Below are 14,510 nucleotides of genomic sequence, written 5' to 3'. Positions count from 1 at the left end.
TGGCTGGCGAACGGGAAGGGCGGGATTTGTTGCTGACCCATTTATCTTTGGATCTTGAAAGCCCTGGTCGGTAGTGAAGCGCAAAGAGCAGGGTGGAGAGAGATCCACGGTGAGAGGACGAAGGAATTGTTTGATTTTGTCCAGGTTCAGTCTGTCCTCCTGGTTCAGACCGTTGTGTGGTGAGGCGGGAGTGTCTTCTGTGTGATCGCTAGCTCTGGGTTCACCATACAGAACCTCATCTGCACCAACAAGGACGCCATTTGTTTCAACTGTTGGTAGCTCCTCCTCTCTGTCTCGAGGCAGTTCCAGTGGATGACAATCATTCTCGTCCTGTGTCTCTGACTTGGCAGACTGCAGGCCTGTTGGTACGGGCTCCCCCTCTTTTTTCTCTAGCTCTGGTGGAGACTCCATTTTGGAAACATCATTGGGTGAGCCAGCTCCTGCCATGGTTGGTCTAGCGGACTTCTTCTGAATCAGTTCCTCCAACTGCTCAGCATTGAAAACAAGCTTGCTGTTGTAAATGTCTTCACGACGCATGCGGTGAACCCTAATATAATGGCGATTCAAACTGTGAACGTAAGAGACGACAGAATCACAGTCCTGGATCATACAAGGGTAGGCCACACGCATACAGCGGTCTTGGCACATCTGTAGGGCTTCTTCATGTGATCTAAAGACAAAACTACTCAAACTGTTTCTTTTTGGTTTACTTTTCGGAACAGTCATATTCTTCCCTTCAATATTGAGCTTGCATGTTTCCTCAGTTTCTTCTTCTTTAGAGTTTATTTCAGGCTCAGGACTTGACCTCCCGTTCTGGCTAGTTTCAGAATTAGGTTCTACGTTTTGAGAACTTGGTGTGATGATTACTTTCTTCTGGCACCCAGTCACTGACTTTTTGTGAGTACTCTGTAGACGTACCACAAGTGAGTCATAGTACTCACAGTGGTCATACAATGTATGCTTTTTAAGTGCGTAATTATGAGTGAAGACTCTTTTGCATCCTTCGTACTTGCACTTTAATATCTGGGTTGGTTGCGAGTGGATGTCTCTGATATGACGCAGTAAACTACTTTTTAGATGATATGTAGCTGAACATTTGGCAAAGTGACATTTGAACCGGGGCTGGGGCTCATCGAAGTTTGGGCAAAGTCTTTTCTTCACAGGCTCTTTCCTAAGTTCATGACTCTGGTTTACTTCCAAATCCTTTTCCAACAATAGCTGAGAGCGGTTGTAATGGTGCACCAGCTGTAGGTGGCGTACAAGGCCTCCCTGGGTGGAAAAAGCAGCATCGCAGCTTTTTGCTACACAATGATAGGGCTTACTGAACTTATCCAGCACATAACAGTGATTACTTCTGGCAACTAGACGTCTCGTAGATCGGACCTGTTGAGTGGTCTTCTCACATTCTCCGTTTGTTTCGTCTTCCTCCTTTTGAATTTCTGTTTTAATCTGAAGCCCCTCCTCCTTAAACGGACTCTCACAGTTTTCTCCATTTTCATTGGCGGCGTTAGAGTTTTCTTCCTCCGTGTGGTCTGGCATTTCAGGAAAGACTTTTTCCAACATTCTTATACCTTGGCTTGCTGAGTGCTTTGACAAGTTCTCCTCTGCATTTTTCTTTCCCCCGTCCTGTACAGACCCAAAACTTAACCTATCAATTAATCTGCTACTCAATTTATGTACATGAATATAATGTGCCCTTAACACATTTTTTTGTCTGTGGCTCTTGGAACAAAGCTGGCAGTGGTAAGGCTTAAAGGATGTTGTTTTCAGAGAAGTCATCCTCTTGGCCTGTTCCATGGTGCGGCCATGTCTAGTGCAATAGTGTCGTTGTAAGCTGTAACTCTGAGCCGTCCTGAAGTCACAGCTTTTCATCTGACAGACGTATGGCTTCGCAGTGGCCAACACCTCAGCTGTCGACGCCTGTTCAGTTTTCATTTCTACATTCTCTTCAGGCAAATCCGTGGAAGTCTTCTGAAGCACAACTGGCTTTGCGATGATGGCCTGATGGAGAGCTACGACCAAGGCGTCAGACTCTGGAGTGCATTCACTCAGCACAAGATTAGGGGATGAGCAATTAAGATTAAGTTCACTGAGCCTGATAATAATATCGTTAAGGGTGTCATTGTTTGTATGAAGGCTTGAATTGGAGTTTTCTTCATCTGGTTTGGGAGGAGCAGCTGCTTCCTGCTCTTTGCTAGTCTGCATAGGTGGACATGAGGTAAAAAGCTCAACTTTTCCCTTTTCCTCATCTTCTGGTTCAAGTTCAGTGTTCACCTCCTTTTCAAGATCGTGTTCTCTGTTCTCCAGTTTTAGATATTCTGCATGGGCACCTTTCAGGTGCCTCTGAACATCTCTGGCTCTGGAGAAGGTCATACCACACTTCTCAAACCCACAGGTAAACTTACTTCCATCGAAACACACAGCCACCAATGTCATTGTTGCTTTTGGTTCTTTGTTACATTCTCCAGGAGAGGAGACACTACTCACAGTGGCAGACTTTAAGACTAATCCGTTCAAAACTTCTTTTGAATCAACACACTTTTTAAGACGGGCTGGCCCGTCAGTTGAAGCCTTGTAAAGTTTACGTTTTGCCTTTCTCTGAGCCTCAAAGTCCTCTTCAGAAAAGGTGAGATTGTGTGTGGAAAGATGTGTTATAAATTCTTTTTTGGACAAATAAAATTTCTTACAGTCACCACTAGAGCAAGTAAATGCTGCCTCTCTGAAATGCTGTGCTTCGTGGTGATAGACTTGCCCCAAGTCAGAACAAGCGACAGAACAGCCCTCGAGCTCACACTGGTAGCTTACCTGGTAGCCATGGGTCTGTTTGTGCATGACAAGTTCGTTGGACGTTTTAAACTGAGCCCCACAGTCCACAATGACACAGAGGTACGGCCGATCACCAAAGTGAACTCTTCGATGTTTGCGATGATGGTAATGTGAGACAAAATGACGCTTACAAAATAAACACTTCTCCCGTCGGTCCCTCATCTCTTGGAAGTGTTTGACATTTTCATCCCCATTATGGTCTGACTTTAAGTGAACGTATAAGTATTTAGAGTGCTTAAAAACACGTGTACAGCCTGTACCTGGACAAGGATACTCATCCCTGTTCTGCAGTGTGAAGTGCTGGTTGATGTAATCAAATGTGATGTGTTCATCGTCATCTACTCGCTTTTCTTTGACAGTTTTTGCCTGTTGCACAATGTGCTGCAGCACATCTGGATCGTGCGTTGATTTGTAATAGAGCATTAAGGAAGGGTCAACATTAATCTCCCCTGGTTCAACGTCATCATCCTCGTCCACTTGGTTCTGCACATTTTGTTTCTTTAAGCTGTTAGTGTGAGGCTGTATTTCACCCTGAAGGTGTTGGTTTAAGTGATTAATGAGCTTCTGTCTGCTCTCAAAGTTTTTCAAGCACACTGGACATGGGTGTTGGCTGTCGTCAGCGTGTCGTTTGGAGTGGTGAATGATCTGCGTGTCAGAGAATGCCCTCTTACAAATCTGACAAGCGAACTTGTGTAATTTCACTTCTGATTCTGGTGGAGTTTCTGGAGAGCTGATCTGCTGCTGACGACCACTAATACTTCCATTTATCCTGTTTTGAAGTTCAGGTTCTACTTTCACAGTGAATTGGAGTGGCTCGTGTTCCACCCGTTCCTCCTTGCCTTCAGCCTCATTGTCTTCACCTTCTAAGTCCTGAACCCAACCAAACAGAGTGATGCAGTGATACTTGAGCGTGTTCCAGTCCCAGAATTCAGGATCAAAAGGCCAGTATGCTTTAAGGGCGAGTAGCAACTCACAGCGTAGTGAGTTCGGAATGACTTCATTTTCTTGGTCATACTTTTGGTCTGGGCGTGAATACAGTTCCCTCAGACAGGTGAAGGCTTCTTTGTTGGGGCCAAGTAGAAACTCGGTGAGTTTACAGGCACGTAACACTTCCAGATCATCAGTAAGAAGACACAACACTGTCTTACAGACTAAAATCCTGGTTTCTGAGTCATCTTGCCTTGGAAGTTGAAGAGCTTTGACACACAGTTCCACTGAAGCTGGTACGCCATGATCCCCCGTCTAAAAAAAAAACAGAATAAAAATACATATAAAACCCTTTTGTGCTTCTGCTTAAACATTTTACAGTATAACAAATGTTCGCTTCACAGCACAGCATTCACTCACCTCTGCCTGAATTACACGAACTAAATAAAGCAAATGCTGGACAGTTTTGGCAATGGCACCCAGCTGAAGGCATCTTTCCAAAAGAGAGAGCAACGAAGGGTCGAGCCTCCTCTGAAGTTTACACCACAACTGAATCAAGTCCCTTTAACACAAAGAGAAAGGCAAAAAACAAAAACAAAAAAACAAACAGGTAATGCATTAAACCCATGAGATGATGAAGATATTGGAAATTATTTCAGACATAAAGCTGCACTTCATTTGACCTGACTGTTGATAACAATTTCAAATCATCAATAATTCAAATAGAGTTATGCATGAAGCCCACTCAAAGCATGGTCTTAATGAGAGAACTCACCAGGAGCAGTAAAGAGTCTGGTGTTGGAGCTGCTGCGTCAGAAAGGTTGTGCACAATATGAAGGCAGTATTCTCCTCCCCTTCTGTCTCTAACGTAGACGTGATCTCCAGAACATCCTTAGAGTCAAGCCTGGATATCTGTTGGAAAAAAGTGAAATGTATCTTCGTTTCACAGGCTTTACATAATGTAGTATGTGTGTTGTCTGTAACATCAGTAGGACAACAGGGGGCAGGAATCTTAATATTTCAATCTCAGCTCCCTCGCCTTCATTGGGGGACAGCACTTCTGGGGTATTCATGTTCTACTTAATGTACGTTAAGAAAAAAAAAAAGCGGGCTTGAAGAACATCGGTGAACATTTATTTTCTCGACATCTATTACTTTCATTTCTAATGTCAAAACAGAGACAAGTCCCCTGGGTAACTTTAACAAAGATTAACACTTGGTTGCTTCATATATTTTTAACATGAAGAAGGGATGGATTTGTTAAAAGAACAGAGAGGAACAAGAATGACAAAATGATTACTTAACTTTTCTCATTTTGTTTTCCATTTTAAGCAACCTGAAACTCAACTTAGGATGTTAATTATTTAGGGTACAGTAACAGCTGGACTATTATTTGATTTATTGTAGGAATATTACTGTTCTGCTACAACTCAACAGGTCCGTATATGGTGACTCTGAAGGTTTCGTTAAACAAAAGCTTATCAGCAAAGAACAGTTAACCACCTGCTTTTGACACCCCAGACATGTGCGTAGGTAGTTTCCACACAGTAAATTATTATTTCTTATTTTTTTCTTATGATATATACATATTCCTTGTCTTAAACTGTGTGAACTTTGTATGAAATACTGCTTCTGATAATATATGTCTTAAACTGTATGTGACCCCTGAGACATGTGCAGCAGAAGAGGGAGACGCTCTATGGTTGCCATGGTAACACAACTGCAGAGGAAGTTCATTGAGAGAAAACCCACTCCCACATCAAACCTGTTTGTGTGTCTGTATAAATTCAGAGGTCTCGGGACAGTTAGTGAGTCAGCGCTCCTGGCATAGGTCCTGAGTAACCGGCAGGCTGCTAGATCGGCACTGACTACAGAGAAAAGTCACTATGTTCGTTTTTATGCACATTGTTTTGGTTGAATGTACTCTGCATACTCTCTTGCTTGTTCTTGCTCCCTTTGTAATAAAAACACAGTTTAAACGCGGAACTCCGCCTCGACGTTCTTGTCTACCACAATAATAAAGTTGTGGCCGTCCGCCACTGCTTAACAAACAGCAGAAATGTGATTGTCTACGACAGGGTGTGTTTTCTCATTGTGTCCAGAGTCCAGAGTCAGTATTAGTGGTACAGTCATTCCATATAAATGATTGTCTGAGGGGAAACCATTACAGTGATTTTCGTACCTCCATGATGGCTTCTTCATTAGGGAGAAGATGGCAGAGCAGAGACATGTATGTTTGGCGGAAAGTAGCTTGGTTGGAGATGGAGCTGCACTCAGTGCAGGCTTTAGCCAGGACCACAGCTTTGGCAACTTCACCCATTTTTTCCAGATGTTTTACCCGCATCTCCATAAAACCCTCACCCTCCAGGCTGATGTATTCATTAACTGGGATAAAGTGAATGTTTTGATTAGTAGTTGACAAATGGAAGGCCAAGAAGAGAAAAGTAGAAGAAGCATTTTTAAGTTACAATCAACAACTCAAATAAGTTATTATGACTACCAACCTTCCTCTGTGTCGGTGGGTTGTCCAGTGAGGAGGGAAGAAATGACTGGATTGCTCCACGCACCTCCTTCCCCTGTGATCTGGAGTAACGCTTGGAGGTCTGTGCTTCCATACCGTGACAGAGAACTGTGGGCGTTCTACACAAGTGAAAGAGAATCTTTAGGGTTTTGTGTCATCTTCTTTGATGAGATGAAATGTTCAGACTTGACTTTGAATATTGCCTCCCAAACTTCAGATTTTTTAATGTAACTTAAAACTCCAAGTGTCAGCTCCACAACTATTTCCATTATTTTATTACAAAACGTCTTGTCCTAATAAGCATTGTTTAAATATTATTGCGTCAAGCATTACATTTTCAGGAGACTGAAACCAACAAGGAGAAACAAAGACTTTTGCTGTCTTTTAGCATACATTTATTTATAACTTTATTTACTAGGTCACTTTGCCATTTGACCTAGTTTAGTGAAGTGTTGCAACAGATGAATTTGCTACAAAACCTAACAAGGTTCCAATTTTGTAAAACGATTAATAGAGACAATGTTTTGTAAAGTACTGTACAGTATACTACAGTATAATGTAGTATTCTGCAGACTGTTCCAGTCTGTAAAAACAATACTGGATCATTTCCCAACCCTTAATTTGAACACTGGTAACAATCAAAATGAGGATGTCCTGAATGCAGTTCATTAGAAACCCAGACACAGACTGTAGGTAGAAGGGGAGCAGACCAAGGAAGCCTTGGTAAATTAGTCTGTACCGGTTTGTTCACCAGGGGGTTGCCAGATCAGGCCATTCACACCAGCAATAAAAACATCATTATATGTGTTATATTTGAGGTAAAAGCTTCTAAGCAGCCCACAGAGAAAAGTGTTAAAAAAACAACAATAATATTTTACGTGAAAAGAATTCCAACATAACACATGACCCTTTGGTCTAAATAACACTCACGAGCTAAAAACAGAACCCTGATGTAATGCTTTTCTAATTTTAACCTTTAAAATTTCCCATTTAAAGGCATGAATGTAAGACGTCCTGGTAAAAACCACAAAACAAATCTTGTTACGACTATTACTGAAGCTCCTAAATGAAATCCCATCTCGCCAGGAGAAACAGAAAGGTCCCCTCACCTGAACCGAGTTATGGAACTGGACCCAAGCTTCATACGGTATATCATTTTCAGGCACTGACAGAAGCAGTTCAAAACAGCTCCTATTAAAAACAAAAACAGCAGAAATGAATGATCATTAAAGTGACGAAAATATATCTTTGTAAACAGACTGTGGTTAAATTTAACTGTCACAATCCAAATCCTAATATCAGATCGCTCATGTCGAATTTGTCTATTAACTGAGTGGCATCCATCCATCTCTGGAGAACATATGCAGAGGAAAAGATAACCTTGTGAGGCCATGATTTGAAACAATAAGCTATTAACTGAGGACACTGGAGTCCCTTAATGAGCTTATTTAATTAAAGTCATTAAATTTCAGCAGTAAGTCTATCATTAGTCGCCTGAACTATTAAAATCAACCTCAAGGGGACTTCACTCTCCTCTATTAACTTTTTGAACATCAGTTCTCGAGTCGTTTACAAAGTAATTATTTTGTTCAACAATATTCCAGTTCTATGAATTTCGTATCTGAAAAGGTTGGTACGTGATCTGCCAGTGCGATGAACAAAACTCATGTATGATGGAAGTTGCAAATACACAGACAGCTATAGAAACCCCAACATGACTACGGAGGCTCAGGAGTGCTTTAGGAATTCATTCAAAGAGGAAGCCTATGTCTTCTTATGCAGGAACGACAACAAATTCCCTTCAACAAGTTCTGTCGATCTGTGGGCTAAGACTTCTGGATGGTGATGAACCTTCATTTTTAGGGATGTCAGGGTGTTATACTCACAAGGCTAGTCTCTTCAACACAAGGGCCACTTTGTCAGACTCGGCAGTGAGGTTTGATCTCGCCTCAGCAAAGCAATTGATAGACAGACAGTAGACCTCCAGCAGAGGAAGACCGTGCTCAATGGAGTTCCTGTTCCCAGCATAGTGAATCAGTGCCTGAAAACATAGACACAAACAAACCTAAAAGTTAATTCTTTATTTATAAAATATATATAAAAAAAAAAAAAAAAAAAAGAGTCCTGACTGTACATGTTTTTTGGAGCTGTAATCAAAGAAGATAAACAGATCACAACTGTCTGGAGAAACAATGCTTTTGCTTATTTTTTTTTTACCCATGGGGGCAACAGTCTATGCCTGACTGTTCTCAGGTGACACTCCATCTGGTCTTAGAAAACTCTTGATTGGGCCTGAGGGGAAAACACTGTTTTTGAAAACACCAAACCTGGACTAAAAGCTAAAATGTTGTTTAAACCCAATATTTAATATTTGGCTGTTTAAATCTTCTTCTTCTTTTCCTTTCGGCTTTTTTCGGGGGTTGTCACAGCGAATCAACATTTTCCATTTCACCCTGTTCTCTGCATCTTCTACTCTGACTCCAACTATCTGTATGTCCTCCCTCACTGCATCCATAAATCTGCTCTCTGGCCTTCCTCTATTTTTGTCTCTGAAAATGTTTTTCATTAATCAACCTATTACATATTCGGATGCTTAAACAAACGTTTTCTCCCTAAATTATGTGTAAAAAATATCATCCTGCAGATTACATTTCTCACCCAGGGTGTCACGGGCATGAATCAAGAGAACGTAAACAGTAGACCAGAAGTTCGTACTATCAATGTCCCGTGAGTCCCATTTGTCAGACAGAAGGAACTTAGCCGTGTTCCGCTCATACTCGCAGAGGAGCTAAATTAATTCCCCACTTAACTTAGTGTTCCGCTCATATTCGCAGAGGAGCTAAATTAATTCCCCACAGTCCTAAAATAAGTAACGTTCTCAAAGGGAGCCAAGATTAGGACCTTAGCCCTCGAGAGACCCTCATGTGTGCTCTAATTACTTCCACAACATATCCGATTGGAACACAGAGTCAACAGTGAGACAGAAAAAAGAGTCAGTTTTGTGTTTTTATCAATGAAATAAAATATTCCCCAAAAATGAAAAAGACAAGTTCATGTTTTAGTACCAGCAGCCAGTTTCTCAATTACTGTGAAACATGAGGCATCGAATGAGTATATACATATATGAGTGCACTCAATTATGGCAATTTAGGCACAAGAGCGTTTCTCTTTCTTCAACAGACGTTTTCATCACTGCAAGCTTTCTAGTGTTAATTACAGTGAGTGTATTTTCAACCAAAAAGAAGTTAGAAATAACCAGCATGTTTTGCTGCATTAAACACGAACTACAATAAAGTACGGCTTCACCAGCCTTTGGAAATCATGACTGATTTTGTGTGGTTGAGTAGACAAGATGGGCTGCCTCATGCGACTTAGCAATTTGTTGCAAACAAAAAACAGTTTGTAAGAAGGAAATCAGGACCCACATGAAATAAGTTGAAGTTGCATCTGTGCTGCATTTAAAATGTATACAAGGTGCGCACAGTAAAAAAGGAAACAAGATTTGATCTGAGAGAGAGATGTGTGCACAGTGGCACACATCTCTGCAACAGCAGTCAAAGGTCAACTACAGTTCAGGGCATGATTTGAAGAGCTTAAAGAACACCATTTTTACAGTATTTTTTCAAGCGATTTCCTACAGATCAACAGTCAACTGAAATAACTGTAGTTTTTGTGTTTAATGCCTCTCTTAAAATGTTGCAGCTTAACTTTCTGCATGGCTATAGTGGGGTTGTTTTTGATACTGGTGTCGTTCACCAGTGTTTGGTGGTTACTCCAGATTTTACATAAATCACTGTCTAATTAACTCACTGACATTTTTCAAATCACCCGTCTATCTCTGTCTGTTTATTTCAGTACCTTAAGAATTGCCTGGGAGTTCTTGACTCTGGAACCTTTTAATAACTCTGTGTATTCTCATCTCAAGTTGGGGGCAGAAACTATTTTTTCCTCATGCTTTGACAACTGACAGCTCAATCTCTTAACCTTGTTCTATTTAAAGATAAATCTCAGTTGTGATTTCAAATCTAAAGTACAATATAAAGCAATACTTTGACGTAGGAAATAAAAGATTTTATAGAGTCAAACAATGTAGGTTTTTTATTCTTAGCGTAAACCATTTAGTAAATACTTTAACAGTGTGTAATATATATTTTATGGAGACAAGCTAGGTACTTATTGGACAAGCCCAAAGGAAGTCTTTCTGGTCAGTGTGTAGTAGCGTGGTAAAACATAAACGAAAGTAAAACTATGGAACAGATTATTTAATATCAACTTTACTTACCTATTTTTTTTATAGCGGACACACTCACTTTGTCTATTTTTTTGTCCTAATTATGTTAGATTTACTTGATCAAACGATGCTAATTAGTCACCGATCATTAGCTCATTAAGACACAAAGCACACCTGGACATAAATACCAGTCAAGATCTCGTATCTCAAGATAGTCGTTGTCACTTCCCCACGACTATAATAACATAATTTGAATCTGAAAATGAATGTAACGCATGTCAGCTAACACCAGCTGGTCTGAATGTTTGCATAAACACACGGACGATGACGTCCCGCCCCACAGACACATGCGATTCTGCACGCTGTGAAAACTGACAAATTGTCTTGTGCATGCAAAGGAATGCTTTTGCATTGCTTTTTTAAGTTATTATTTGTCTTAATCGGAGTAACGCGAGATTTTCTGTCAAATGAATGAAATAAAAGTAACAGAACAGGCTGAATTAATCAATAGAAATGTGTTAGTATCATACGCCAATTACATGGTGCCAACAGTGAACGATGTGCATAAGCAAAATAATTAAAATCGCAGAGCGTATTGCTGCCTCTTTTTTTTTTTTTTAATCACCCATTGTGAAACACCAGCAGCAACATTGCAATATTCGTAAAAGAAAAACAATCTAGGGCTGAACCAGCGATGAGCTAACGTTAGCTTCCTTTAGTCATGTATACATACACATATGCATACGTTACCTGACAGAAGTTGTCGCAGTACTCCTCCGAGGAAAGCAAAGAAATTTCCTGCTGCTTGAGCACGTCTTCGAAAGCTCTCAGTGTCGCCAGCAGCGTTTCTATCGCCACCAGCGTGTCCTCGGCCGTATCCAGGGCCCGGTCGCCCCATTCGGGCTCTGGTTCTACACCACTCGCCGCCATCTTCGCTCTCCGCCACAGCGCGTATGCAGTGCAGACTGACGCTACCTTCAAGTGTCGTCGGAATATTTGTGCGCGGCAGCTGAAATTCACCTGACTGCCATGAAACAGGGAGGGGGGAGAGAGAGTGTTGATTCGGTAATATGAAAATACCCGAGGGCCTACGGCTCCTCTTGTGATACCTAAATCCAATAGTTATAAGTTATACGTTAAAATGCGTTTGCTTATTGAGAACGTAATTTAAACCAAGCCACTACAGTGGAATAATTTGAAAAAATTCTAATAAGTATTATCTTGTTTACCATACATTTAAAATAAAAATTTAAGTTGTAAAACATTTGGCAGTGTGTCCATTATTTACTCACTGTGCTCGTGAAAGCATCATTATTCACCACAAAATGTCCATATATCCATTCTGCACCGCGTATTATTTTTAAAGGGTCGCATGGAGGCGCTAGAGCCAACCTTAAGCGGTCAACAGGCCCAGGTCATGGTCTGTAACTATTTAAATTGAATGTATACGCCTAACATATACTTCTATTTGAAACTCAGTTAAAAAAAAACTTCAATTATAGGTTAGACCACAAAATAGTATAATTGTAAAATTAGCACGGTAACAAAGTCAGTTAAAAAAAAAATTCTTCAATTATAGGTTAGACCACAAAACAGAATAATTGTAAAATTAGCACGGTAACAAATAAATATTAGCGTTCAAAATAGAAGACACCCAATAAGAAAGAAGTCACTGATCATAAAAAAGCTTTGGCACCTATTCAAGAAATACTTCCTGAAGCAATCGTGCTGTCAATTGTTTGTTTTACTGATCATAAAAAAGCAATCGTGCTGTCAATTGTTTGTTTGTTTACATTAATTAACAACGTGACTGCAAAAGTAACTACACCTTTATTTACCTTATTTGATTTAATAAGAATGATTTAATAAGAATATGAGTCACATCATGACTCGACCCACAACCTATCTGAGCTGGGAAGCAGCCGTATTGGATCACCACCTGTTTACATTTGTCCGGATAAGATAAACTTAACAACACCTTTACAATGCTAAAACAAAGTGACGTCTACCACGTTCGCCTACATGTCTGGACAATCGTGTTGAAGACGGGGATATTTAAACACTATATTTAAATTAACTACTTAACTCTACAAAGTATAAATAAACGGTTTAATACCACGTACAACACGTACAACACGTACCGAAACTAAGAATGGGGATCATTGGTTTGTTTCATTAATGCTCTATTTAAAATACATTTGGCGACCTCTATAGGTGAGTGGGTGTAAGTATCGTTTTTGTTCGACCCGGAAGTATAACCGTATCATTCCCTGCTGCACATGTGAAGGAAAGCAAACACTAGAGTGGACGCATGGACGTGAAAGCAGTTTTGCCTTAAAAGATCGACGAGGAACGTCAACGATTTTATCGAGCTACTGTATATTAATGACACGCCGACAACCAGACGAAGTGAACGGATAACCTGCTTTTCCTTACATTTTCGCCCACTATTAACATTTTTCCTACGGTGACTCCAGTTATTTTCTGTTAGTATCAACATGGGGAAGTCTAAACAGAAAGGAAGCCACAAGAAAAAGAACCCAGGAAAGATATTTAAGACAAAGCGCAGAACCAAAGACCTGGATCAGATTCACTCAGACCTGAAGCCCGAGACAGCATCCAAACTTCTCCACCAGGAGGTGGACTACGACGTGTCAGGATGTGCACAGCACTACTGTTTACACTGCGCGTGAGTTTTACTCGTAGTCTATCTTAATAATGCATTTGATTTATCTATTTAAGAGTACATCTATCACAGACAACTTTCTAAATATGACAACAACACAAATGTGGGATATTGTTTAGATGCGGTTACCTGCAAAACTTGTTCTATTTTCTTTTCTTTCGAAAAACCTGTGTATTTAGTTAAAATCAGTTGGCCATTCAAGACGTTTATATTTTTAGGAGCCTTTCTTTTTTAGCTGGCTATGGATATTATGAAATCGAATAATCCCTCAAATTTGAGTAACATTGATCTTGTCTTTTATCTGTCTTGCAGGAGATATTTCATAGACATGAAAGCCTTGAAAGACCACTATAAAAGTAAAGTTCACAAAAAACGGTGAGACAACAAAGTCACTTGTATTTCACTTGTGACTTTTCTCAAAAACAGTGACATAAGCGTCAGCAGTACAGTTTTTTTTTATTTTATTGAATGTGATTCTGTTTAAAGTGAGTGTTCACATCTTTCACCACTCAGGCTGAAACAGCTCAGAGAGGAACCCTACACTCAGGCAGAGGCAGAGAGAGCAGCAGGCATGGGCTCCTACATACCTCCAAAGATTGTTGAAGTGAAGACCACGCCCATAGAAGAGGACATGGACTGATTTGGACAAAGAATTATGAACTCTTTAAGATAGTAATGAAACAGTGTTGCTCCTGACCTCCCTCCCTCCCCCCTCTTGCTGCAGACAGCAGACGCATTCTTCAATGCTTGTTTATTTGCCAGCCACTTATTTCACTCTGTTTGTGATGTGGTCGGCACCAAAGTCAGGAAAGCCTTACTTTACACTTCTGTGATTCTGTTACGTGTTGTATCCTGCACCTGTGTAAATAAATACACAGTAAGTGGTGAGATATATTTTACAATGTACAACAGTTGAGTCAGATTGTGTTTATCTTGGAGACCACAGTGTAATTACAACGTTTTCCAATCGAGGGCTTGTTATCTTATGTGGAGACCACAGTGTAACTACAACGTTTTCCAATCGAGGGCTTGTTGAGAGATTAAATAAATATCTCACTCAAATTGTTGTTGTTTTTTTTTACTTATTTATTTATCATGTGACAAATACCTTCTCTGGGCATTGATTCAAACACCTAGGTGCAGTTACAATCGTCCTTACAGTTTTTGCAAAGCAGCACGAATACAAATATTACAGTAAATTTGTTTTTTGAGTTTTTAAGTATTAACATCCAACGCTGAGGTCCAGCATAAACAGTAGGAATGGATTATGGAAAGGAACGTAATCAAACCTCCCTGGCAGGGAAGGCTATAATTGAAGT

At 40.3% G+C, this 14,510-nt stretch overlaps 2 protein-coding genes across 3 annotated transcripts in view; one reads left to right on the top strand and one right to left on the bottom strand.

The window, feature by feature from the left end:
• Positions 1–13,450, bottom strand: part of rlf (RLF zinc finger) — a 14,429-nt gene extending 979 nt beyond the window's left edge. Inside the window, exons 1-9 of one of the 2 annotated variants that reach the window (XM_008309359.2) lie at positions 13,321–13,450; positions 11,256–11,529; positions 8,161–8,315; positions 7,384–7,465; positions 6,258–6,393; positions 5,936–6,138; positions 4,529–4,665; positions 4,174–4,315; positions 1–4,068 (exon numbers count right to left, since the gene is read on the bottom strand). The exon at positions 1–4,068 is cut by the window's left edge and continues 979 nt beyond it. In XM_008309359.2, coding sequence (XP_008307581.1) covers positions 1–4,068; positions 4,174–4,315; positions 4,529–4,665; positions 5,936–6,138; positions 6,258–6,393; positions 7,384–7,465; positions 8,161–8,315; positions 11,256–11,435 — 5,103 coding nt within the window. In that variant the 5' untranslated portion in view covers positions 11,436–11,529; positions 13,321–13,450. Of the gene's footprint in view, positions 4,069–4,173; positions 4,316–4,528; positions 4,666–5,935; positions 6,139–6,257; positions 6,394–7,383; positions 7,466–8,160; positions 8,316–11,255; positions 11,717–13,320 lie in introns of those variants that run through there. The other variant, XM_025057561.1, reaches the window with a different exon arrangement.
• znf593 (zinc finger protein 593) lies at positions 12,728–14,165 on the top strand. Its single transcript, XM_008309336.3, has 3 exons — positions 12,728–13,194; positions 13,504–13,566; positions 13,705–14,165. Exons 1-3 carry the CDS (start codon positions 13,004–13,006, stop codon positions 13,829–13,831), a joined length of 381 nt encoding a protein of 126 aa, XP_008307558.1. The 5' UTR covers positions 12,728–13,003; the 3' UTR covers positions 13,832–14,165.
• Positions 14,166–14,510: the final 345 nt, after the last annotated feature.

Source organism: Cynoglossus semilaevis, chromosome 1, assembly GCF_000523025.1.
Source record: "Cynoglossus semilaevis isolate Cse_v1.0 chromosome 1, Cse_v1.0, whole genome shotgun sequence".
Lineage (NCBI taxonomy): Eukaryota > Metazoa > Chordata > Actinopteri > Pleuronectiformes > Cynoglossidae > Cynoglossus > Cynoglossus semilaevis.
The sequence above is the reverse complement of the archived record's forward strand: the minus strand, read 5'-3'. Positions and strand labels throughout refer to the sequence as shown.